Source organism: Pteronotus mesoamericanus, unplaced genomic scaffold (assembly GCF_021234165.1).
Source record: "Pteronotus mesoamericanus isolate MK-2021 breed Mesoamerican mustached bat unplaced genomic scaffold, CSHL_Meso_final scaffold_705, whole genome shotgun sequence".
Taxonomy (NCBI): Eukaryota; Metazoa; Chordata; class Mammalia; order Chiroptera; family Mormoopidae; genus Pteronotus; species Pteronotus mesoamericanus.
The window spans coordinates 1,258,768-1,285,896 of NW_026555326.1; the positions used below are offsets into that span (position 1 = coordinate 1,258,768).

Genomic DNA, 27,129 nt, shown 5'->3' on the forward strand with positions numbered 1-27,129 from the left:
CAGTACGTAGATACCTCAAAACATTAAAAATAAAGCTGCCACATGATCCAGCAATTCCACTTTCGTGTACTTATCCAAAGAAAACAAAAATGCTAATTCAAAAAGTGTCTTCATTGTAGCATTATTTACCATATGAAAGCAACGTAAGTGCCCATCAATAAATGGATGGATAAAAAATGGGGCATGCACAAATATATATATATATGTATATTATGTATATATAGACATACACACACAAGGGAATATTATTCAGCAACAAAAAAGAATGAAATCTGGCCATTTGTGATGAGATGGATGGACCTAGAGGGTCCATCCCATGGCCACTCAGAGGGTGACATGCTACGTGAAGTAAGTCGGACAAATATCATATATGACTCATAAGTGAAATCTAAAACAACTAAATAAATAGATAAAGAAAACAGAAATAGATCCACATATACAGAGAACAAGCTGATGTTTGCTAACGGGGGTAGGGTGGAGCATGGGAATTTTTGAAAAAAAGACTCTCCAGCCAGATGCGGCGTCAAATCAAACCACGACCACATTGCCAATGGAAAGCTGTGACACCAAGCGGGAACCCCTGCCAAGGCAGCCGCACCCTGACAAAGTCGCCCCAGCCGGGCTGAGCTCCCCTGGACTCACCTGTCAATACCCAATGGGAGATCTGTCCTGGGGCAGATGCCTACAACCAAGCTCACGGAGACCGATCTCTAATGCCAATTTGCTGACCTACAGTGAGGAGAAACACCCCTAAGGGAGCCCGGGCCTCATATTTTCATATAAGGATCCCTCTTCTCGCCGGGTCAAGCCCACAGAAAATCGGCTTGCTCAGAGCGCTGCTGAGTGAGGAAGAGCACAGGGCCGGGGGGCCTGGCCAGAGGACACGAACCTTAATGGCATTCAGCCCTGAGAGGGGGAGGCGTTGGCCCCACAGCAGGGGTGTTTCGCCACTGGACGTGACAAAACAAACTGCTAGGACTGCGTTCCTCCCAGTCGCTGCTTTGATGGGAACTGTCAGGACTTGCCTTGTGGATCTTTCCCTGCCTAGTTCTGACCAAAGCTCCTCCCATTCTGGTCGGCAGAATCTTCCCAAGAGAAAGATTTCACCAGGTAAAGCCTCCAGTGAAGCTATCGCCAGTCAGGTCTGACTGAGACCCCCACCTGCGGTCCGCCGTGCATTGACATAATGGTCTGCTCCAGGAATGGGCTGTACTTTCCTATTTCCAAGCTTTCGGGGGCACCCCTCTTCGTGTCATGTACGTCCAATAAACAGGTAACGACAATTTCCACGTGTTGTGTGATTGGAAGTTTCCAAAGAGCTCGGGCAACCAGAGAGCAGCTGTTCTTCTCCAGTAGCCTTTGGGGTTCTTTGGGCAAATGCTGGGATTCTGATTTGACAGAGAGGGACACTGAGATTTAGAGGTGCTAAGAGGTACCTTCCTCTTAATGTTGTTGTAAACGTAAAATTGCTCTAAAAATAGAGTCTTTTTTTTTTTAAGTTGTATAAAAGGGAATCATGAACATATCTTTGAGGAGAGGGTGAGAGAAGGTGATGGGACTTTGGATACAAATGGGGCTTCTAAGATTCCGGTTCATTCTTAATCTGAAGGATAGACACACACATGAATCTTTGACGACTTTCTTAAGTCACAGGACACAGCGCCCCTAGTGCTAACCTTTGAAGTAACAGTCGTATGAGGTACAGCTTTCCCTTTTTGCTTAAACTTCATTTTGAGTTGTGTTTTCCATTACTCAGAGTTAAAATCATCCCAACTTATACCACCTCTTAACTTGAATGCAGGACAACCGGGGCTCGATTCAGTATAAGCTATCATATGATCCTATTCTGCTTTGTCCAATCACATCGCTAAAACCTTAGAAGACTAATCATTCCAACTATAAAAAAACATTTGCTCAGAAAGAAGAGGCTGTCATCAAAACAGCTCAGCATTTTTCCAGTGTGAAAAGACAACTTCCTTAAAAACACTCGCATTAAGCTTGTGTGACACCAACGACAGTCAGGGTTTGGTTTGGTTTGGTTTTTTTCATCTATAAATCACCACACAGATTAGGAGTAGCCGATAAGGAGTCTGGCTTGATCCCTTGCCCTCGGCAGGGATCAGCTTAATCTGGCCGGAAGATCACACATTTCCCACTGGAGCACAAGCTGAGGTCAGACCACAGGGTGAATTCAGCTACCACTGGGAGTTCTTGAAAGGAGAGCAAACAAGGAAATGAGGAGACATAGCTGAGCACGGGGCGTGGCCACGGCTTGTTTGGCCACAGGAATAAGGAACAGCAGTTTCTGCGCAGATGAGTCCTGTACTGGAAACTTCATCCTGCTGAGGAAATGACTTCCATCTCACCTGCTTGCGGATATAAAGAAACAGGTAGGCAAGACAAAGGGGCTAAGACAGAACCCTACACAGGCACACGCCATTTACTGGAGCTAGCAGGCACTTTGTGAGGTAAGCCCTTCACCTGCACAGCTCCAGTTAATTCTTGAGACAGCCCACAGGTCCTGTTCTCTGTACAGATGCGGAGAGTTTTAGCAAGAGGCCAAAGGCTGCCACTAGCCGTGGGTGGAGCTGAGCTTCCGACTCGGACTGTCCGAGTCTAAAGCTCATATTCACATTCTATATGTACACAAGAACAGTAAGGAGGCTGCAGAACACCTCAGCCCTGGAGCCTTGCCTCCTAGCAGGGACACAGAGGTGACCCCCAGCAGCTCTCGCCCTCTGCTGTCATGTGCTGGCCATGCCAGGCAGAGGCAGACCCAGCTAAGCTTAGTCAGGTTCCATTAGGAAAAAGGATTGACCTTCCTTGGTTCCCAGACCCCAAAGCTTGGCCCTCCCCTCCACCAGCCACTTCACACAGGTGCCATCTTGGCCACAAGAGGAACAAGGTTAAAAAAAAAAAAAAGGGTTTGCTCAAGGCAACTGCACCCCCATCGACCTCCAGGCCAGGTTCACTCTGAAGCTAATTCTTGACGGTGGTTATATGGATAGCGACTTCCACAATTACCTAAGGTCCAAAAAGAGACAGTCCTCAGGAGCGGGGTGCTGCCGTAGAGGGCGTGCATGTACATGAGGTGAACCATCAGCTCAGCCAGGCACCAACAGCAGAAGAGGCGGCACAGCCCCCGGGCGAGGACGGAGATGCTGATCTTCAGTGAGCAGGGCTCTTGCTGCTGCATCTAAGGTGGAAACGAAACAAGTCATCAGACTGCACCTCCCCCTTGAAAGTCTCTCGAATCATCCCCGACACAATGGTTTTGATAAACTGCCTACAAATACAATTGCTGTTTCTACCAAAAGAGGTTTGGTTTAGTTTGCCTTGGGAACACTCCGTGTTTGTGGGTTAAAAAATCACACCTGAGCCTGAAAACTCTGTCCCCGAGTAAGAACGGGATGGAATGACAAGCTAGGCTACTGCCAAGAGCCAAGACGGGTTCTGCAGACCTTCGCGCTGGAAACAAGCCTGCAGACACCTGGGACTCGGGTCTCTCCGGGTTCAGTGTTCCCCTGCCTTGTCTCCCACCCACATCTAAGGCTGGTGAAAGTAGGGCCATGTCAAGAAAGGGCAGAGGCCTGGTAATGAGACAGGGAGCCTGAGAACAAGGGGAAAACTAGGTGTGGCCACATCGCCTTAACTGCAGGTGCTTTTGAAACGAGGCAGAGTAAACACAATCAGGGACAGCATGTGGCACAAGTCTCTGGCTTAACGGGTAGTACAGTGTCATAGTCAAGAACGTGGACCTTAGAGTGAAACAAAGTCGAGATCAGATTCTAGCACAAATCACATAGCTCTGTGATCCTGAGCAAGTTACTTACCCTCACTGAGGCTTGGTTCCCTCATATATAAAATAATCAAAACTTGTTGTGATGATTAAATATAAGGAACAAGGTAGTACGTACAGCACCTGGCACATGAAAAGCACTGGGTAACTGGTAGTCAATGTCTGATAATTAGGTGCCTTGTAGCGCACATTCTCCACCTTCACCTTCTTCCCCTGTGGTGTCCCAGACTAGCAGACCCGGGGCAGAATCAGGGCACGATTCAGGGCCAGACATCAAAGGTGACAGAGGGATGTTTTGACTGTGCTAGACACAGACAAACCACTCAGCATGTACTCAATACCTGTGGACAATACAGACCAAAAAAGTCTAAAGTTCTGCCCAGGTAGCCTGGTTCTGTGATCTCGCCTCACCGCCAGCTGTTTAGGGATGCGCAAAAATTTAAAACAGATTCTGAAATGCGTAAGCATGCGATAAAAGCTGAAGTGAATTCTCTTTCAGCCTCACAGCACCAGACAGACAGTAAAACAAGAGAGCCTGTGGAAGTTTTCTGCATCTGACACCGACAACATTTCATTAGACAGGGGGCCGCCTTGAAATGCAGAGGAGCGGCGAATGCATAAAGGATGGGGTTGAATCTGCAAACATTAGCTGGCAGGGGCAATGGGCTCGATCCAGCATTTGACAATGAGGGTTCTAGACATTATATCAACAAGGCCTATTCCCTGGGGCAGGTAATCCCTAGGTTCCTCTTAAGCTTCCACTCTCCCCCAACATCAAGGCGTGGGGGTCCCTGGGTGGCCAGGGGGAGGGGCTGGCGCTCCCCTGAGAGTCCACGGCAAATCTGCACGCCAGGGGATTTATGGTTATTCCATTTTGACACACGTTCTACCGCTTTCTCCACCTGCCCTCGTACAGCAAGAAGCCAGACTAAGAAGCTTTGTCTGGCTCATGGCATTACAATAATCTGCCCTTTTGCCACTTGGTTAGTTACACGAGGGACAGCTGGCTGATTTCATTTTGATGTAAATTGATCATATTAACAGGAACTTTCTTTTTCCTTTAGTGTCCCATGGCCACACCAACCTGCATGATTAGGAAATAGCGACTGCTTTGAAGGGTTCACCAGGTCAGCTATGACAGGGGAGGCGCCAGCTGGGAAGGGTCGGCCAGGAAGGCAGGCCGGGCAGGGCGGGGGTTGTAGACTGGCATTGATTGCAGCTGACTGCCATCGCAGCTGCACGGCGTGAGCCCATGCAGATGCCCCCGCAGGCATAAACCAAGGGTGGTTTCCACTGGAATCCTCACCTCAAGAGTGCAGTGCTCTGCCGGACCCTGCACAGCCGACCTCACCAAGCTGGTGGATGGCTAGATCCTCGGCGCAGAGGTACCTACCTGCCTGACCATTTCTGTCTGTGTGACTTAATTGAGATGGAAAAGGAAGAGCCCAAAAATCCAACACTAGAAAGTTGGTGAACTGCATGACTGATCCTCAATATTATGGAGCCATGAAAACTATTTTTGTACAATGAGTCTAAATAATGAAAGGTTGGAAGGATGCACACCAAGTTGGCAACAGTGATGGTCTTCTTTGGAAGGTAAGATTTTTAGGTTGTGTTCAACAATTGCTTATTTTCATGATCAGGGAAAAAAGTAACACGATGTTGTGAAGACTGTGGCCCTGTCTGCTAGGAGGCAGCGCGGTCTGTTTCCTCACCCTTCCTCTAAAGCATGCCTAGTGTCGGCGTCTCCCGGGGAAGCCCCGCATCCTCCTGGAGCAGGCAGCCCCTCCTCTCTCTCATGCTAGCCCCCGTCTTTCTTTCTCCTGACCTTCCCACCTCACTCCTAGCTTTTCTTAGCTATGCACGGAGTTCCTCCTTGTTAATTATCAACCCTTTCCAGCTCTCTAAACCAAATTCACTTTGACATAATGACCGTCAGCCAATGAGGAGACGATTACAGAGTGTCCCTTGTGGAGGCCGGAAGAGTTCCCACCAAGGCAGCATCAAGGCTAAGACACAGAGGCCAAAACCATTCAGACCAACAGACCGGCCTTTCTCGGAGCCAGACTCTCGGTGGGAAGCAAGTTCCCCGGACAACACGATGCTGGCCTCAAAAGCAGTGTTGACAGAAGACAATATTTGCGCAATGGAATGTCTCCCATTTCCAAGTAAGCGACTCTGCACGTGGCCCATGGGCCCCTGAGCAGAAGCCGCCCCCCAGCGCAGGCCCCCTGAAGACCAGACCTGCACTGGAGGCCCCGGCGCGTCACCCGGTGTGCAGCCCACCCAGGGAGCGGAGAAGCTGCGTGGGACGGAGGCCCCACCAGGCCATCGGGAAACGCCTCCATCCAGGCACCGCCCGGCTTCGGGCATCACACTGCAGCGACAGTTCAGAGGCCCTCCTTTCTCTTCCCGATCCATGTGCGGTCCAAAATGACATCAACATCTATGATTAAGAAGAAACACAATGTGCACTTGTGGCTGGTGGGCTTCCCAGTAATGACTTACCTGCCCTTCCCAGGGCGACACTTCCCTACAGGGTTTCAGGAGGCAAACCGTGCGCCACCACTGGCGCAGAAGGGACCTTCCCTTTTGATGCTGGTGGCCGCCCCGCGTGGGGAATGGAAGAGTCTACTCCTCCACTGCACAAGGGCACCCAGCAGAAGGAGACCAGTCCGATTTTTCATTCTACTTGCTTTTAACAAAAAAGTGGTTATTGGTCTTCATCTTCAGCGTCAGGTCATTGTTACAGTCTATTTATATCTCCAATCTAGTAGACTTCCTTTTAGATAAGAAATTCGGCACTGGTCCTTTGTCGATCCAGCAGGAAGAAAAGACATGCCACGCACAGATCACCACTGAGCAGGGTTGCTCTCTTGTCAGCGTGCAAAGCACTTCATTCGAGATATTTCCAACCTAGGGGAGTGCCAACCTTAACGCCACTGGAAACTGCCATCAGTGGGAATTTAAGGCACCACTAAAAAAATACACATTCACTCATCTGCAAAGTGCATTTTAAAACAGATTATATTTTAAAACCTCATTTCATGCAAATTGCATACAAAGGAATATCAAAGGCTTTTAGAGATGTTCCGATGATTAAAGATGACAGTTTTCAAAAAGGAAAGGTTCTTTTCCTTCACGCAGTAATAATACAAGTGTTTGAAGGCACCAAACAAAAACCTTCCCAGAACCAGCTGTTCAGCTCTGCCTCCTCTGCTCCAACCCCTGTGCTTGGTTCCAGGCACTGGAGTCGGGGGGGGGGGGGGGGGGGGGGGAGCTTCAGTCCAGTTGGTGGTCACAGACCAAAGCTCTACTCCCAACAAGCCATTCCCAATCAGACCCTCGCTGCCCCCTCCCCCGTCAACCAGACCAAAGTAGGTGGTACACAGTGGCCTCTTGCCAGCACAGCAGGTGGGGCCTGCAGTGGGCGTTGCTGCCCAGGACTGGCACCTGGTCTGGCCGGCGGGAGCCTCCAGACACGCATGGCCACAAGCCTGGCCGCACCTTCTCTCTGAGTCCTGGGCACTCCCCAAGTCGGCACACAAGGCTCAGGCCTTTACTCCTCCCACCCCAGTCTGCATGCTGTGAGCCTCTCTCCTCCTCTGCCTCCATATTACCAGCTGTGCAGTGGTCATAACAACAGTATCTCTCTCCTAGGGCTGTTGAGAGGAGGAAATGAGTTAGAATATGCAAAGCCTGGCTCGGAGCAAGTGCTCAGTTAGCATTACTTATTACAGTTTGTATTGTTCCAGATAGGTTCTCGAACCAGAGCCCGGTGCACGCCCTGCGCAGTTTGTCCGGGACGCTGCCTGCCTGCCTGCCTGCCTGCCTGGCGCATGCTGGACCTGGCCCCTTGAGGGCTGGGCCCCCCCACCCCAGGCCTGCAGCAGCAGCCCTGGTCTCTCTCCCAGAGAGACGGAGCCAGCACGCTGGCCTCTTCTGCGGCCAGGATGCCCTGCTGCTGAGCCCACTCCCACACTGGACACCCAGGGTCTCCGTTCAGGCCTAAAGTCACCCCAGAATTGCCCCACATTTTTTCGCATAACGACAGCAACATTCACAGTAATGATTAACACTTTATAGTATTTACATGTCAAATTGAATTACCGATACAAACTCATTTAATCCTTAAAACAATCTTGTGAGGGATAAGGAAACTGAGTCACAAGTAAAGTAAGTCACCAAACACTCCCAAGCCACAGCAGGACAGGGATTCAAACGCTACACGAGGGCTGGTTCCAGCGTCTTCACCATATGCAGTTCCCTATCTGAGCGCGGGCGCTTCTTCAGGGAGCAGAGGCGCGGCCTCAGCAAGAACAAGCCCCGGCCCTACCCACCTCCGGCTCACCGCCTGCCCCCAGCCCAGTCCCACACTGGACAGTTCAACCTATCTGGAGTAAGATGTGGGGGCCCAGGCCACGCTAAGCAAGTGAACAGCCCGCCCTGCCTCCTAGACCCCCTGGACCCCGGCCTCACCCCTAGCTCAGCATCTAAACTCCACAGAACATGGGAGAAAAAGAAATGGAGCTCCCGTCCCTGACACGGCAAATGCCATCAGAGAGGACCCTCGAGTGCAGGCTCTGAGGCCTTTCAACAAATTTTACCTGTTCATGATTGATATGTGCAAACTCCACATGCCTCTTACATTACAGAAGACACCCCATCTATACTCCCCTCATCTTGTGTGTGTAAATGTACGTGCTAAAAAAAAACTGGATGAAAGATATCTTCTCCCACGGGTGTGCCTAACACGGTCATCTTGGCAATTCCAGTTGGAGGTTCCCAGCTGGCCACTGCTTTTCTGTCCTGGGTTGGTTTCCACGTGAGGCTCTGCTGCCCCCTGGTGGCACAGCCTCATCCTCCTGCTCTCACTAGCTTGTAAGCACTGACCTGAGAGGCTAAGAATGGCGAATTCTAACATTACAGTCCTTCTGTCTGAAGTCATGTATTCATTCACGCAAGCACTTGTGCAGAGCAAACCTTGCTTACAAGCCCTCCCAGTTAGCTTTCTTCCTCCTGTCCCACCGTTCTCTTCTGGCCTCTCTGGAAGGATCCTTCCACCCCTGGATTAGCTTCCTCATTCAGCGGCTCCACTTTTCGACACCCATTTCCTCGTTGGAGGTCAAAGTGCCCCGCAGGCACCTCTGGCAGCTGCAGGACCTCCCGGCTGTCTTTCCACTTGCCCTCTGGCTCACTAAACATCTTAGCTTTTCCAGACCAACTTTTCTGTGAATATCCCTACACCACAGAGAACGGTTTCAATGTGTGTTTCTGAGTTCCCTGCTTTCAGAAATTGCTACCTGTGAGAAGGGGCAGCAAAGAGGGAGATAAGACACAGGGGTCACCCAGGCGCCACACCTGAGTCCCTGCAGGAGGACACGAGCCCTTCTCTTCCCCTGACTGAAACTCAAGGGAGCGTTGCCCTTGGCTGAGGATTTAGATGAGCAATGAGCCCAAAGCTTGGCTCCGGTAACAGACACAGGACCCTGCAATGGGCCTCCAGGGGTCCTGCGAGACCCTCCAGGGCGCAATTTCAAAGACGGAAGTGAGAAAGAAGAAGAGTGATGGTTTGCGTAATCATAAAGTGCACATCCCATAGGGCAAAGCTCCTCAGTGGGTAACAGTCAGTTAGGAAAATAACCTGCTTCCTCTTAATGGATTGGGTCCATTTTTCTCTGAAAATTACTGTCTTGAGAGTGGTGTCTTGGGGCGGCGGGGGGGGGGGGGGGGCGGCAGGCGGATGTGGCTGTTTAGTCCAAAAGTTATTGGCTGAAATGTTGGGAAGAATTCAAAACTCACAATGGTGAGGAGATTATAAAAGAGACAACTTGGAAGGCCTGAGCCCACCCTGCACTGTGCCTACCAAATCCCACCCCGTGCACCCTCATCTTCTGAGGATCTCAGGGCAGTGGTTCTCAACTCCCCGCATGCATCGGCATCGCCGGAGGGCCGGGAAACCGCCTGGCTGGGCCCCACCCCTAGCCCCTGACTTGGCAGGCCCGGGGCGGGCCTGAACCCCTGAATCATAACAAGTTCCCAGGTGATCCCGATGCTGCTGGTGCAGGGCCCACACTTTGAGAACCAGAGTTAGAGGATCAGCTGCCATCACTAACCGCCTCTTCCTTTTACACAATAATTTTAAACATGATTTTCACACAGATTTAAAATTACTTCAGGACAAAAGAATGATTGATCCTATGTAACCCAAACTGAGGTTTGCAAAACCAAATGCTAAACACACATCTGCCTAGAATACCAACTTCACTTAAAGATTTGCAGAGGGAAAAAAGTTAAATAATGGGCAATTTTAAAATATGACATTATGATTATAATGCAGAATATACTTTTGAATACAATACATAAATGCATAAATTAGTGGAATTTTTAAGACATAATTAAGGGATTTCTAAGAACCCTATGACTTGTCTAGGAGGCATATTCCAGGGTGTCCTCCAAAAATGTTCAACATTGACTTTGCACTTTAAACTACATTTCTAGGCATGTGTGTGTACATGTGTGTGGACTTGCACATGTGTGTGTGGTATGCACACATGCTGTGTGTGCATGCATGTACCACAGGTGCAGGCATGTACTGTGTGTGCAGGCATATTATTCTTCTCACCTCAATCAAGATTGTTTTGTTTTGGTGGTAGGTGGTGGGAATGTCCCTGAGAGACACTTTTTGGGTATTTTCAATTACGAACACCATCGGTGAATTAATTTTATAAACATGTTCCATGAGGCCAGCTGTGGAATGAGGGAAACAAATCTCAGGTGGAGGAAGAGTGAGGTGAGAATGATGAAGACAGAGTGGCATGAGCTTCAGACACGGCTGCTGTCCAGCGAAGGCAGGCAGGTCCTGGGCTGAAACAGGATCCCAGACCCCAAAACACTATTGCCTTCCAGATCTCTTTGCCTTCCCATCTAAGTTGCCCTGAACAATTCCCAGGCTATAGCAGTTCATAAAAATAAAAGAGAGCATACTACTTGCCAACCAACAGCTTAGACAGTTCCTCTTCCTACTTTGCAAGCAATACCGTGAGATTTCAATTTTTTCTCTCCCCGGGCTGCCCTGCAGGGTTCCCCATGAGTTCCTCGCTGCGCCGTTATTAATCCTGGTTGCTGCAGTCCACCAAGAATCAGGGTTGGGACAAGGGGACCTTTATTTTGAAGGCTGATTTTCCTGAAGTATTTATTACATTAAAAAAAATCAAGACAATAATATGTGTTTTAAATTTGTGGGCGCCCCTGAATGAAAACACTCAAGAGGAACATGTCAGCAAGGACAGAGGCTCAATCTGCAGAAACCAATCCAGTCCCCAGGGACCCACCTGCGCGACAAACTCCGGGAAGCTGAGGATGGGCCCATTGTGGAAGACCGGGTAATAGAAGACGTAGGCCATCATCCAGGGCAAGGAGTAGAAGGTGCGCCCAGAGGGCAGCTGCTGCCAGCAGAACTCGAGGCTGAAGCTGGTGTAGTACAGGCAGCGGACGGTCAGCGTGAACTGCAGCAAGTAGTACTCGTTTTCTGTCTTGTACCACCCTCTCTGCAAAGCCACCAGGAGAGAACAGCCCGTGAACGGCAAGGAGGGACATCATCCAATCTCCGGGGAGAGAGATTTCTTCCACGGGTAGAGCAGGAGATGTACCATAAAGGGAGTTGAGAACCACTGAACAGCAGGAAAATCTCCTTGGCAATCAAAACAAGCAGTTAATGAGCAGTGGGCAAAGGAGTGTCTCTAACATCAGCTTAGCATTAAGCCTGATGCAACATAATGAAGGTTTTCCCAGATATGCATCTGTCAGCTCTATCCAGTAGGTTACCGGGAGGTTAGCCACAACCAGTGGACACTCTGACAGCTCCTCCAACAATTCTGAAGACAAACAGAGGCTTATAAATGTTACTCGGGTTGTCCACTCTCTCACCTTTCCCATCATGTTCTTTCCCGTGACTGTGCCAGTCCACAGCACACCAGTTCTAAGTGCTATCGCTTGAATCAATGATTGAGCAAATGAATGAACACGTGAACAAAAATAAAGACACCACAGGAGTTCCAGTTCCACCGTGATTTAAGAAAGAATATAATAAAATTCCCAACATTCTCTATGCAAAGAAATACCTGCCTTATCTGTCTCAGGGGCTACCGTGGTACCAGATGAGATATGGAATGAGTTTCCTATAAATTGTACCGTTCCCTCCAGATGACTTTTTTTTTGTTAAATGCATAGGGATCTATTACTTTCTTTTCCCTTTATTCCTGACCCAGTGATGTGTGCCACCACCCATGCCTACCCAAACTGGGAGAAAATGTACAAGGTCAGCCCTGTGCAACCTCAGAGGACTTAGTCCCCTAGAAAAGACCTGACTGCAGAGTTCACCACCAGGGTTCACATGCATCAACCCCACGTGGCCACTAGGAGGAGCCCCACCACAGTTCTTCTACTGACTCTTGCCTGAAAACAAAGGTATCTACCGGATGGGGGCACCGCCAAAGGGACCTTCTCCTTGCCAAAGGTAAACAGAGACACTTACCTTCATTTCCTCCACATCTTGCATCCTCAGTGTGGAGAGCAGGAGGAGAGAACAGAGCCATGACAGGAACAGCGACCGGAATTGGGCTACGCAGAAGGAGACGATGGTGTGGAGAAATATCATGGCCGTCCCTGGGGCCCCCAGCACGCACCAGCAGGCCCACATTCCATAGGCGGTGAGGATCCAGGGTCTGTGCTGTGCACAGGAGCCCCAGCGGGGGAGGCACACAGGGTGGGCGAGGGGAGAAAAGAGAGAAGGGTGAGCTAAGGGGCTCTGTTACTGGAGATTCTACGCAGGAGAGGCTGGCGCTCCGCAACCCCACGCACACACGGTCCTGCTACAGCGAGGGTGAAGGAAAGGATTGGTGAACATGTCTCAGGAGCCTCACTGGGAAGCCTGGGCCATCCAAACCACAAAAGCCTTTTAGAGTTGAAACCACAGATTCAAAATTAAGTATCTAATTATATTTTTATTTAGTAGCATATTATTCACAGTCACATTCATGTCACAGAAAAAGTGTATGTTACCTGCTTTCTGTGATTTTGAGGCCTTTGCATAGTCAACCTGATTAAAACATTTAGTCTTGTCTTAAGAGAATCAGAGAATATCTTCCTATTTAATTATCAAATTGTAATAGTGATTGACATTGAATAACCAAATAGATAAATTAACATGTCTTTGCTTTTGTGATACACTCTTGGCCATATTTGTCTTACTTAAAAACCACAATAATGTTTTAACATTGTTCGAGAGGTAACACATCATAGCTGTTTAATTACTCAAGCTTTGAAATCCGACTGCCTGAATAAATCCTAGCGCCCCCATTAACTAGCCGTGTGACCCTAAGCAACTTGTTTAATGTCTCTGTGCCTCAGTTTTTTCATATATAAAATTAGGATAATACCACTATTGACTTCAGAAGGTTGGTGTGAGAATTTAGTGGGTACATGCATGTAAAATGCTTACAGTGGTGTCTGCATACATCGTAAGTCCAGCAGAACTACTTGTTATTTCTATAGGGAACTATGATGTGTCTTCTCAGTGTGCACTTAAAAGTATGGTTTCTAGGAATGTCTTCTCGTAAAAACAAAGACTTCTTTAAGGGAAAGTCAGATGTGGGCTGAAAACTGTACCCATCCTTAGATGCTAACTCTTCCAAATTATTGCTGAAGTACAACTTTTCCCAAACCTATGTGCCAGCTCAAGAGAAAACATTTTAAATGAGCAACTACGTCAGGCACTTTTAAGATCCAAGAAAATCAAAGAAATCTGCAGTTCATTTTTACTATTTTTCCATCCTACTACCCACAGAAAATAGCCACATAAATTTGCTTCAAACTTTCCCCCAAACACTCACCTCTGGGCAGAGTGCAAGTATAAGGAACAAGGTCGCCAAAGACTATTTTAAGAAGTAGTTACAACAAATGAAAAAAAAAAAAAAAGGTTCTTTTTCACCATGACCTACAGCAATTACCACTTGGAATTCTTTTTCATGCTACGGACATACACATATACACAGCTACATTTTTATTAAGTGCTATTTGATCCCTTTGGAAAAAGCCTGTCTTCTGGGATTCATTTGGGAATATAACCTCAGACTTAGGCTGCTTCAACTTGGAAAAGCTGAACAAGCCTCCAGGAAATCCTTAATGGTGCTGCAAGAACCTGCTTGGGAGGCTCTCTGATGAACTTAAGTGTGCTCATGAAAGCTACCCTGGGGGCACAAGCTTGTCCCATAGTCTCACCCCCACTCTCTTCCTCCTGCCAGACAGTACAGACAGACAACATCTGATGTCATTCTAAGACTTCACAGAAGATGCTCGCACATTCACATGATGTTCTCTACTAACCCTCGTATCACCCGCTCCCTCGCCCCGATGGGTAAAGACAACTCATTGTGAACAGGTGGTGAAATGGAAAAGATGTGAACAATGCAAAAGAGGCACCTATACGATACTGATTTTCATTCTTTGTCTATAAAAATGTGACTCAAATCCTATCCTCAAAACTCCACTAAAATCCTGATATAGCATGAGTAGCTTTCCACGCCTCATTTCAAATATTACACAGTATGTAACCGTTGGGGTTAGCCTTTTCCCCTCAGCATAATTCCCTGGAGAGTCACCCAAGCTGCTGCAGGTATCAAAGCTTCGCTTCCCTTTATTGCTGTGTAGTATTCCACAACATGGACCTACCACCACTTGTTTAACCCGTTGAAGGACATCTGGGCTATTTCCAGTTTGGGGCTGTTATAAATAAAACGGATATGAACATCTGTGTTCAGGTTTTGTGCAAAAAGAAGTGTTCATTCCCCTGGGATAAACACCCAAGCATGCACTTGCTGGTTTGAATGGTAGTCACATGTTTAGTGCTACAAGAAATTCCAAACAATTTTCCAGAGTGGCCATCTTACACTCCCACCAGCAACAGGTGAGTGATCCGATTTCTCGGCATCCTCCCCAGCATTCGCTGGTGTTGCTATGTTAGAGCTGAGCCATTCTGGTAGGTGCGCAGGCCTATCTCTCCGAGGCTTTAAAGTGCATTCACAATATTCTTTCACAGGATAGCAAAGTGTGAGCAACCTGAAGCTTGAGAATAAGACAGGTTGAACTTTGCTGGGTGCAAAGTTCATCAGAACTATCCCAGGCCCCTTGACTCTCTTTATTCCAGGCTCTTCAGTTTCTAATAGAAGATTAAAAAAAAAAAAAAGGCAGAGAAAAGGAGAAGCTTATTAAGAAATGTTTGTGGCAGTAGAGAAAAAGCCAGAGTAAGAATACTATGGTCTCTGTGATGGGACACAGTGCTTGCTGCCCCCGACTGAATTAGGCAGACAACCTTGCTCTCTGCTCCCACTGCTCCCTGTGTTTACACAGAATCCACTTCTCAAAACGGGGAAGGGGTAACTGGCTGTCCACTTCATAGCTTCCCTTAGAAGGCTAATATCCTGTCTTGTTCATATTATAATAATCTGAGCCCAGAACCCAAGACAGTACCTAGCATATGGCAAGTGTTTCATAAATACTGGATGGATGGATGGATGGATGGATGGATGGATGATGGGTGCATTGGATGGGTAGATGTGTGGATGGGTGGATGGACATAGATGATGGATGGATAGAGGGATGGATGGATATGCTTCCCCAAGTCTTGGGATTTAACCTTGTAGTTATGACTAAAAAGTAACAAGAAATTAGCACCAAAATTTTGGGCTTTCTGGTCCACTAATGTGAGATCCTGCTGTTTTCCAAAGTCTCTACTTGTACCACTTAACCCCTTATAAACAAAAGCTGCTTTGCCAGTGCATATGAAATATGCACATCACATCTCCCTGCCTACTGTGTGTTTTCCACTCACAGGGGTCTTTTATGTTGGGAAGATCTCAAATAGTTTGTAACTGGTAGGGCCCAGACACCAACCTGTGAAAACAGACCTCTGTGATAGCACCCGCTGCCTATTACCCTAGCGAAGCCTTCCAGGCGACAAACCAATTGAGCTGGCCCATTTCCAAGGCTGAAGTCAGCCCCTCTGAGAAAAGGCTGTGGCCTTGCCCTCCTTTCTTTTGTAAATCTATATCCTCCGGAGCTCCTCCACGGGGAGGCGGGGCCCAGGCACAGGAAGTGCTGGCTGACAGTGCCCCCTCTCACACCATCACTACTTATACGTTAGCTTTTCTGGGCTGTGAGCACAGACTGATAATAGGATGTGCCTGAGCGGCTTCCCTCATTATCTTGTCTCTGTAGGGAGGAAGGGAAATGTAAAGCCTTGGTGGAGGCTCCTGTTGGCAACTGTACCAGACTTTGCTGTGCATTAATTCTTTTTGTACATCTGCCCAAAAAGCACTCAGTGGAGCGTTGTTTGAGAAACAAAAGGAGTCAATCCATAATCCTTCTACGTGGCATAACTTATTACATACTACATGATGGAGGGCAGCTGCTGCTGAAAAATATATCTGCTTATCTCCCCCAAACAAATAGGGGAAGAAACAAACCCATTCCAGAGTCCAAGCAACTCCATGCTAGCCCACTTTTCCTGGGAGCAAAGGCCGGTGGGCCCCTACAGAGCAGATTCCATCCCTCCCTAGATCTGCCCTGATGGAGGCGGCAGAGTCTGGTTCCAGGAAAACCATTAGTGCCTGAGATTCCCATTAGGTGTGTGGTTTCGGTAATGGGCTGGCAGGGAGCGCCTGCTCACCGCGTCCTGCAGAGGTTAGTCTGCTCATCTCAGCCAACATGCTTTTCAGTCCTGTGGCCGATGAGCTCAGCCAGTCTGGGCCCAAATGCTAATGATGTGGGTTCTGCCTGTCAGAGGTGCGCTGAAAACTCGGCTCTGCGGTTAGCAGCAGCGCCCACCCCACCCCCGCACCAGGCCAGCCTTCTCAAAACGTTCATGTGGGGTTATTTTTAGTTCTGAGGGCAAAGAACACAATGTCTCAGGTGGCAGCGAGGCCACAGGGGTGTTCAAGAGGGGGGAACTGTCTGACCCACCCTACACACACTCCAAGCATAACAAACCCACAGTCAAAGCCCAGAGCCGCCCCTCAGCCTCCCCTCCCACGGCTCTGGCCCTGTCTCAGTCTCACCAAAACCGGAGAAAGCCCTACCCAGAGGAGACGCACTTAACCTCAGCCAAGGAGCTCAGTGGAAAGTTTTATTACTTGTCATGGCAAAAAAAAAAGAGAGAGAGAGAGAAAGGAAAAGAAAAAGAAATAAAATCACACTTTGGAAAAAACCCTGCTTGTCTCTGGAAGGAGGCAGGGCTCTCAAAGGAAGAGGCGACATGAGATATTAGAGGGAGATGGGAAGCATCTTTAAGGGTTTAGGAGCTGTAACTGCAAGATCTGCTAACGTCTGGCCCTGCACAGCTCCGGCCACAGTGCACAACGCCTCCAAGGACAGAGAAATAAATGAACTCCAGCTCAAATCTTCCAGCCTGAGTAAGTACCCAAGCACCCACCCGAATTAAGGCCATCTGGAACACTTAGTCCAGGTGCTGAAAGCGCAGAGCGAAGGGGGCCAAAGTTGCGGTTGATACTTAGGTAAGGGCCAAGCAGACGCAGACAAAGAAAGCACTGTGCGCCGGCCCCAGCCAGAGTGCGGCTCCCCAGCTGTCGCACAAATCAAACCTGTGGTCACAGAGGGGACGGGAGAGAGACACACACACAAAGATGACTCTGTGAACTCTGCCTCATTCCAAGAGAAAAAACACAAAGACCCCTCCTACTGACTCTGGATAAGATGCTCCCTGCAGATAAAAAGGCAAGTCCACCTGTCCACTGTGCCTGTTGATGAGGTGCAACGCTGAAATAAGCAAACAACTCCACTTCCTACACGTCCCAGCTCAAAGCCACATCCTGGGAGACCTTCCCTATGACCCTTAGGCGGATGTGGCCCACTCCTCCCCTGCACCCAACCCACCACCACATCAGGTCCAGCACTGCAATTAGAGTTTGGTTTCCTAGGTACCGTGCCTTCTCCCTCAACTCTCCAAAGGAACGGGCTGTGTCTCCCAATCCCTCCCCCCAGGACCCCGCATACACTTGAATGAAACAGGGTCAGAGAAAGACATTCATGAGAGGAATGTGGCTATGACTGCACAGGCAGCCTCAAGACAGTCACCTCCTTCCTTGGACACCGAGGAGGAGACCGCTCCCAGAAGCACACGCAGACCACACCCTCAGCACACGCTAAATGCCCGCAGACGCCAGCAGCAGCCACCACTCACTTGGCTTTTATCGTGTGCAAGCAGAACCTTAAAAACACCAGATCCTCAGCACTACCCCAAGAAGCAAGTGCTGTTGCACAGAATGAGGAGATGAACTCGAAGATATTAACTCACTTAAGGCTGCATAGCTTACAAGCCACGAGGCTGGGATTTATCCACTCTGCATACTGCCTCCCAAGGTGGAAAAAGCCTTAACTCAAAATTGCAAGCAAATTAAATAGAGGGCCATCTACATTTTAATCTAGGCAGATTTCTGATGGTAGTAAATGCAAAAAAGGAGCTGAATATTGAGGAAGTTTGGAAAGAGGAAGGAGCATCAGGCCAAGAACATAAGAGTTAATCTACATTCCACATTCTCGATGAGGGTTATATCTCCTCCAGCAGAGGGGGGATTGGTTCTTGGCAACAAGAAAAAGCATAAAGCGCAGGCATGCACACAGTACATAAACAGGTATTCAGTATGTCTGTAGTTAAAATTCCACCGAGAATGCGCTGGAGGGCGTGGCTCAGTTGGCTGGTGCGACATCTGGTAAACTGGAAGGTCGAAGGTTCAGTTCGGTCAGGACACAGGCCTATGGTGCAGGTTCACTCCCTGGCTGGGACACGTACAAGAGGCAACTTATCACTGTTTCTCTCTCACCTCGAGGTTTCTTTCCCTCTCTCCCTTTTCTCTAAAAGTGACAATTAGGAAAAAAATACCTAAAAAGGCTACTGGGGGTTGGAGGCAATAACAAACAAAGCCAGGGAAAGACTGATCTACAAGAGGCAAACAAGAAGTAGCAAGAACAAGAGGGAAGCAAAGCAGACCATCCAGATGGGGCCACATCGGTCCTAGCGCACGTGGCAGAGGCCCGGGGCACACAGGACATGAAGTTGGGGTGCCCAGGGCAACCTCGCCTTTTCTTCTACCTGCCACTGCATTCTTCCACATGATCAATTAAAAACATATCAAATATCAAACACAGAGAAAGGAGTGTTAATTAAGTTTGTCAGGTGTACAAGGAAAAATGAAATAGCACCGGCACGCACACCAGCAGCTTAAGACAGTCAAGACTATCAGTGCTTAACGGGCCCTGGGCATCTACCCTGATTCCACCTATGTGCCCCCGCCCCCAACCGGCTGTAACCACTTTCCTGAATTTCATATTAATTTTTTATTATCTTACCTTTCTTTGTAAATATACAAGTGTGACTTCAGTTTGCACACTTCTGAGCTTTAAGTACATGGGATCATATCTGATAGATTGCTCTGCAACTTACCCTATTAGCTCAATGTTTTAATCCAGAAATTTATCCACGCTCATAACTATAGTTTTACTTCAAAACCTTATATTCATTGCTTTGAAAAATAACTTGGAGGAAGTAAGTGTAGGATAAGAATGTATTAACCCTGTGTCTTAAATCTCGGGTCATCATTAACAATTTGTTCTCATTTTTCCAGGCCTCCACAGCTCATATCCATGTCTACTGATTCTTAGTTCAGGGCTCTTTTGTCACAAAAAGCAAAGAGAAAGAGGCTTAAAAGGAAGTGATGCACATAATCGTACCTTCCTGGCAATCTGGTTGGCCACTTGAGACACAGCCAGGTGGCCAAGGAGGAGCCACGCCAGCCGCTGCTTCCCCCACTCCATCCAGAAGCTCCACTCGAAGTCGGTCCGGTCCTAAAAGGCCAAGAGAGGAATTTATCAGAAGGACTGCGGTACATATCTGAGGCAGAACACAAACTCCAGTTAATAAACCAACTCGAAAGAAGGCCAATGGGAGTCCAGACTCTGCAAAATGGGATTTACACAACACTCCCAGCCTTTACCCTGCCAGACCCCCACCCACATACACTCCCCCTCCAGCTTGGCCTTGGCCAGTCGTTGCCCATTCTCCAAGTGTCTTTGTTAAGGCTGCTTTCCCAGGACTCTCTGTGGACTGGAAACTATTATTAAAAAATTATTATTATTAAAAATAAGGAGGGGTTAAAGAATTCAATTCAATTATTATTAAAAATAAAGCGGGGTTCAAGAGTTCAACTCAGTTACCCAACATCACACAGAAAGGTACATAATGAACTGAGGTGACTGAGCAGTCACCCAGGTGCTCTCCCTTAACACGAGAAATGTAAACTGGACACTAGGAAAGTTGCTTAAAATTATGTTAAGTCTTGCTGCCATTTATAGGTAAGAGATTATTTGATAGAGAAAGGAACTATTTCCCTCTAAGATTCTAATGAAAGAGTAAAAGGTACACTGCCCTTCCCTGTGTCTGTATCCGCACCAGCCTCTGTGTCTACAAGGCTCCCTGACAGGGGAAGATGGACGAGCCTCTGGCAGAATGGGACACAGCACGGGGACCCTGGGACTGCCACCTGACACTCTGAGCCTCAGGAGCCCCGGGGAGACCATGGCAGCCCAGCTGGGCATGGAGGGAATAGACACATTATGAGGGTGGGGAAGGGCTCCCCAAGAGACTCTCTTTTTTATGCTCACCCAAGGACATTTGTTCATTGCTTTGAGAGAGAGAGAGAGACATGGCTGCAAGACAGAAACATCAGCTGGCTGCCTCCTGTACACACGCCCGCCAGGGAACGAGCCTGCAACCTAAGTACGTGCCCTGACTGGGATCGAACCCACAACCTCTCAGTTATGGGACAACGTTCCAAACAACCGAGCCACGCAGGTCAGGGCTCCCCAGGTGACTACTGATACTGAACAACTCATCAGTCTCTGAAAGTAGAACTCCAAGTCAAATTTAATTGGATTTAGAGTAAAATACGTGGGGTTATTTTTTTTTAACCTGAACATTGAGAGGCAACCTCATACCAGTTACACATATTATAAAACTGTATTTACTTTTCAGACAGCAAAATATAGATAAAAATGATCTTGATTCATACAAGACTATGAAGGCAGAGGGAGCAAACCCAGCAGCTGAGTTTGCAGGCTCAGCTTGGCTTGCATCCCAGGTCTATCCACACGCGGCTATGACGACCTTGAGCAAGAACTTCGCCTTCCTGCTCTGTCAGCTCAGTGATAACAGTGCAGATCTTCTAGGGGTTTGTGCAGTTTAAATGAAAATGTCTATCTCATTTCATAAAAATAGGACCCGGCACACAGCGCTCACCGAGTATTATTCCCTGCCACTCTCCCTGAGTCCGTGTGCTTCCCATCGTGTGCTAACCAGCCATGGTCATATCGTGCTTTATACGATGTCACTTGTTAAAAAAGATTTTTTTCATTTTCCAAATAAAGAAATATAGTATTGTGCATTCTCAAATACATGCTCCCCACACCCAATGTCCTGATAAAGGCTGATACACACGCAACCTCCTCATAGAGCCCAGTCCCCAGGAAACCTCGGGTCTGGTCCAGTTCCTTCCATTTGGAGACAGTTACACCAGGGCCCAGGAGGCACCCTGCCACACAGCCGGGCAGCGGCCGAGCAGAGAACCAAACAGTTACTTGGCTGCTGGTCCCTGACCCAGAGCTCGTGTCCACACCCCCAAATCCCAGCTCAGTAAAGAGTCAATTTACTGACCGAAGGCAAACAAGATCAAGGCCACGTGATGAGGCCACACATAAAATTCCGGTAATACAGGTAAAAGACACTAAAAGCCAAGATTAGATTTTTTTAATACTCCCCCTCCAAGAAAATCCAAGCACTTTACCATTTTTAATGGAAATAATGTTTTTAAGACTCAAGACTGCATTTAGAATTAATGATCCCAGGCTTACCTATGTCTCAAATTTCCAAGTGTAATTTTTAGGGGGGAAAAATGATATAATATCTCATAAAGTAGAAGAAACCAAAAAAATTTTTATGTTCCACCAGAAAGCCCAGGACCACTGAAAACCTTATGCTAGTAAAATCACATTAACAAAAATTACAGGCTTTCATCACCAATTCTTTCAGAAAATATCCATTTTAAAGGAAATAAAAACATTTCTCTTATGTCTACCCTCCTCCATTTAAAACATTTACCTAAGGAAAATGACCGGACAAAGAGCTGAGCCAACAAATGGAAATGAGTCAAAAACTCACGGTCAGTGATTCAGGTAAGAAAGGGGTTGACTCGCCTGCTCCTGGAAGCAAAAGCTTTCTAGACTCCGAGCTCAGTCACTCACTTCAAGGCAATTGTTAAAGTCGCAAATCAAGAACAGCTCCTCCAGGTTCTGCTCCTTCCCCATCTCCTATCATCTCCTGCAGACCTCAGTCAATGAGAAACCTTAGTTCTTCAGTTCTGTAAAGGATCCTTAACTGAGGGAACTAGCATCACTAATTTGGAGATCCACAGACTTTAATATCCACCGAGGGACACCAAGAACAGAGAAGACAGGGATTATGCGGGTGGCCTTGGAGGAGGGCCTGCCTGTTGGCAGCAGATTCTATTTTCACCCTGAGTTTGTGTCCCCACCATGCCGGGAAAGAGGGCTGTGTGTGGACGGGGTTCACACTCAGGGAACCCAGGCTTGAGTTCCAGTTCCGTCAGCTATCGATATATGACCTCGGGCTGGTCAGTCTTCCTTTGTATAATCAGAATTAAATATAATCATGGAGGCTAAAGGGGTTGATCCATGAAGCCCAAAGTCTGAAGTTGGAGAAGTTAATGTACCAAAAATTGAACTCGTCCCTCCAAATCCATCCTTCTTATTGTCATCAAAATAATCCCACTGAAACAGGGTTAGCAGACTTTTAGAAAGGGCTTGATGGCAGGTATTTTCAGCTCTGTGGGCCACAGTCTCTGGGACAATGACTCAGCTCTGATGGTGCAGCCTGAAATCAGCCACAGACAGTGCACAGACCAATGGGTAGGTCTGTGGTCCAATAAAACTTTACTTACAAAATCCGGTAGAGGGCCGGGCTGTGTCCACAAGCCATGGTTGGCCCATCCCTGATCTAAGGAGTTGCCATGTCTCTGAGACTCATCGTTTATCCCCCAGGGAGAACAGGTCAGCAGCGTTGTTCTCATCACACAGATGGACAGCATTTGTAGGAAATTCGCTGTCAGATCTGAAGTCCACAGCTGCCGAGGAAGCAGGTGCCATGGAGGCCGTAGAAGAGCCTCAGCAGTAGCCCACCGATGAGCCTTCGTTATCCAGGAAGAACTCAGAGTTACTGCACATCTTCTTCCTCCCCGTCCTCTGTGCTGGACTTGCTTCCATCCTGGGTCCTGTTCATTTCACATCTAGGCTTGTTCTCTCTGTTCTGTCCCCTCTTCAAAGCACCAAAGTAATGTTTTTAAGACCGCACCTGAACACGTTACTCCCCCACTTAATATTCTTCACATCTTCCCCTTAGCCTTCCAAGGAAACAGTCTAAGCAAGACTCAGGCAGCTCTTCATACCTGGCCCTGCCCGGCCCTTCATCGTCCTCCCCTATCCTGCCCCCACCCGCCTCCTGCAATCCAGCCATGCCGGCCTCTCTGACAGTCTCCCAGATGCGCAGCGTTTAGACAGCCAAAACTTCCCACCCTTTGCTCCCTCTGCTTGGAGAAACATGTCCCTCAAATGTCACTGCGATGGTGACCTACCTTTCAGGTCTCAGTTCGGGCAAGCCCTCCCCTACAAATCCTTTCCTAAGCCATCCGTTTACAGTCCGGACTCACAGTCCCTCATCTCCGCTCCCACAGAGCACTGCAGTTAACCTTTCTCGTGGCAACCTACCACATTGGGCTTTACTTGTAGGTTCCCGAGGGGCCTCTCCGTTGAACTGGGAGCGCCTTTCTGACAGGAATGACATGTGCATTCAGCACTGTATCCCCCAAGAGACTGGCATATACTAGATGCTCAATAAAAGCTTGTTGAATAAATTGAAGGAATAAACAACGGGTCAAATCATTTTTAAGAACCCAATACAAGCACAATCTCCAAAAATTGGAGAACCTGGCGTCTGTCCTTAAATGCATTTATGAGCACAGTTAGAGAACAAAAACTCAGATCAGTTCTACTGAACGATATGCTCTGCAGATTGTCCTCGCTAATCAAGGCCTACTCTCTGGTATATCAATTACTCACTCCAAAGAGGTGGACAAAACAGAGTACTATTATAATACAGGACTATCTGTGACTTAATTATAAGGTTTAAATAAATTAAAATATGGGACACACCTGGAATAGTGCCTGGCACTTACGAAGTACTATGTGCATGTTTGTTAAATAATTATATAAACAAACAACAAACTCCATTTTACTCCGTTAGCCCCAGAAACATAAACCCAGGAATTTTCAAGCTGCATATCCTGAAACAGAAGTATTCATGGTAAAATCTGAGAGCACTGAGCTACTCAAGAGCTCCAAACACAGACAAAAGAAAGGAAAGGAGAAAGGTTCTAGAAACCATGGACTCAAAAGGAGTGAATCTACAGAAAACAGCATCCAGAAAGACCACAGCATCTGAAATGCCATGGGAAAGCAACAATCTTAACCTTCTCTTCAAAATATCTGCTCTACATGTCAGATACCACTGATTGACTCACACTCCTCCAGCCCCCACTAGAATGACTTCCTGCAGGTCAGACGTTGAAAGCAGAAAACTACATTTCCCAGAATCCCGGGCAGCTAGCATATCTGCATATGACCTTGCTTCTGGTGAACACACAGGAAGAATCTGAAGGTGCAAGAACATAGAAATGTGCGCAGTGAGGCCCTTTTGAAAGCATGGTCGCAGAGGCCCTGTGGTTGCTCCACAGCAGCCCAGGTGGAGACTCCAAGGTCCAGTCGGTCCGGAGGTACAGCAGCTTCGTGGCGTGGCAATGTGTGCTAGGGCTCAAGCCGTTTTGCAGGGCACTCTGGGAACTGCTCCTGGAAGCTCACTTAGAGCCTGTCCCTCCAGTCCTCTTGATTATTCTGAGATCTTAAATTCCCACAATCAATTCCTCTCTGTTTAAACTAACTGTGGAGAGGGTTCTGTTTTCTCAATGACACTTGATCAACATACTTTGAAACAAATTTTTCATCTGATTACAATTCATCTCTAGCTTTATAATAGAAGGATTATGGAAATAATTCACTTTGCAGGACACTATTCTGAAGTAAATCTATTCAGTGGAGGAAAATAAAATGGAGGAAAACACTAGCTAGGTCAGTCCAAGGAATGTTCTAGATCTGGATAATGGAGGCAATGAGAGTTTACATTAGAGCACATTCACCAGTGAATCTATTTATATATTTCAAAACCAAATAGAAAACGATCTACCTTACTACCAGTCAGCATTTTTCATTACCATACCTTTCTCCTCAGATAGAGAAAACAGTGGAGAGCTGAATATATTTATGTTTTCCTTACCCTTGTATCCAGAATTTTGCAAAAAATGAAATACAATATAAACACTAGACATTTTTGTTTACCTAGTTCCTAAATAGCATCATATGCATATTACTTACTTTGAGACCATATCTAATTCCCAATCACACTGAGCAAAACTAATCTGTGAACCTTTATAAGGTTCTGGGGAAAACTCTGTAAGACACTCTAATGCAGAAATGTTTCCCTGCATGTTCAAAGGCAGCAAGCTCACCTTAATGGCCTATAAATCTCCAAAGGAGAAAGAAAAAGGGAAGACGTATTTATAGAAATTCTGCACAGAAGCAGCGCTGCTCTCTGGATGAACTCAGCCTGATGATTCATTTAGCAATTATTGGAAGAGTTTTCTTTTCCTTTCAACAGATGCTTTGTTATTTCTAAAATAATTCGAACTAAATTATTTTACTGCTCACAATTTCCACAGACAACACTCTTTCCCCAGCCAACATTTCCTCAAAGATAAAATGTTTTCATTAACAAATTTTTTTTTTCCTGCAAAGAACAAAGTCTCTGCTTAAGTGTCTTCACCATCCTGTGCAGGTGAAGAAGGTGCTCCCAGGGGTGGGGATGCCACCAACAGAACCAGCACAATCTGCGCTGTTGTCCCAGGTCCCATCTTGGTCTCCTAATTGGTCCTCATTAACGAGGCCTGGGAAAATAGGCCAGAGTATAACGGCGGCAGAGAGGTGTTTTGTAGAAGAAGGAAAGAGAACATCTCTCAGGGACTTGGTTAAATAAAGAGAATCTAATTGAGGTGTGTTAAGTTCTTCAAATGTCTTACCTAATTGCTAACCTAAACTCAGTAACTTCTTCTGGCTACACCGCTACCTACCTACTTCCTAGAAGTCACTCCATACTTGATCAAACTTCAGCACATACTTGATCAAACAGGTACAGATTCTGTCTCCCTGCTGTGCCTATTCTGTATTTCTCCCCTCCTAGAGCTAACAAAGAATGAGTCACACTTATAAAAAGAAATACTAAATTCTAGTATGAAGGTAAAGGTACAATAACTATATTATTTCCCCACATTCTCAAACTGGAAAAACACTAACCACATTTTCTACAAGGTGTATATATATGGAGAAATGAGTTGCAAACAGTTAATAAGGCTGTCAATAAGTTAGGGATCTTGAACATACACACACACACACACACACACACACACGTATAATAGAATGAGAAAGAGATTTTGCTTTCTGCCTAGGAAGTCTTCACGCATTCAAGAAAACTAGTTAATACATAATGTCTCTGTGGTGGGCAAACACTAGCAAACTGTAACTCCAGATGGAATCCCAAAATGTTGAAGGTCCCCAAGGCAGAAGCCAATGAAGAAAGGGAAGAGTGATAAAAGAGAGAAAATGAAAAAACTAACATGCTAGCCATCCATCCAGGGGGGACACGAGGGGAACTCTTCATAATCCCAGATACCACTTGTCTCCTTGAATTTCACACACTGCACGGAAGGCGAGGAAAGGGGACAGAGGATGTGGAAAAATTCTCCCGCACGCCACTTCAATCTGTCCCCTTTACCCTGATCTCTGCTCAGCCCCCTACCGGTGGCTCCCGATGCACCCTGTGAATACTGAGGTATCTGTAGGCTCTCCAGGGTGATGACTCATATTTCATTTGCATACCCATAGTGCCCTAGTACCCTGCACAGAATACAATCCTTTCAAGTTTAAAAGGTTTTCTTTTAACTTGACACTTCTAACTATGAGAGCCCTTCTTACAGACTTCCTTGTACAACTCTAGGCAGGAAGTACCTCTCAGGGATCAAGAG

At 47.2% G+C, this 27,129-nt stretch overlaps 1 protein-coding gene across 2 annotated transcripts in view; it reads right to left on the reverse strand.

Moving 5' to 3' along the window:
- The window catches only part of HHAT (hedgehog acyltransferase), a 212,010-nt gene that overhangs the window by 158,406 nt on the left and 26,475 nt on the right, over window positions 1–27,129 (reverse strand). For both annotated transcript variants that reach the window (XM_054563293.1, XM_054563294.1), the window contains exons 4-7: window positions 19,604–19,717; window positions 12,336–12,530; window positions 11,134–11,349; window positions 3,025–3,196 (exon numbers count right to left, since the gene is read on the reverse strand). In XM_054563293.1, coding sequence (XP_054419268.1) covers window positions 3,025–3,196; window positions 11,134–11,349; window positions 12,336–12,530; window positions 19,604–19,717 — 697 coding nt within the window. The remainder of the gene's footprint in view (window positions 1–3,024; window positions 3,197–11,133; window positions 11,350–12,335; window positions 12,531–19,603; window positions 19,718–27,129) is intronic.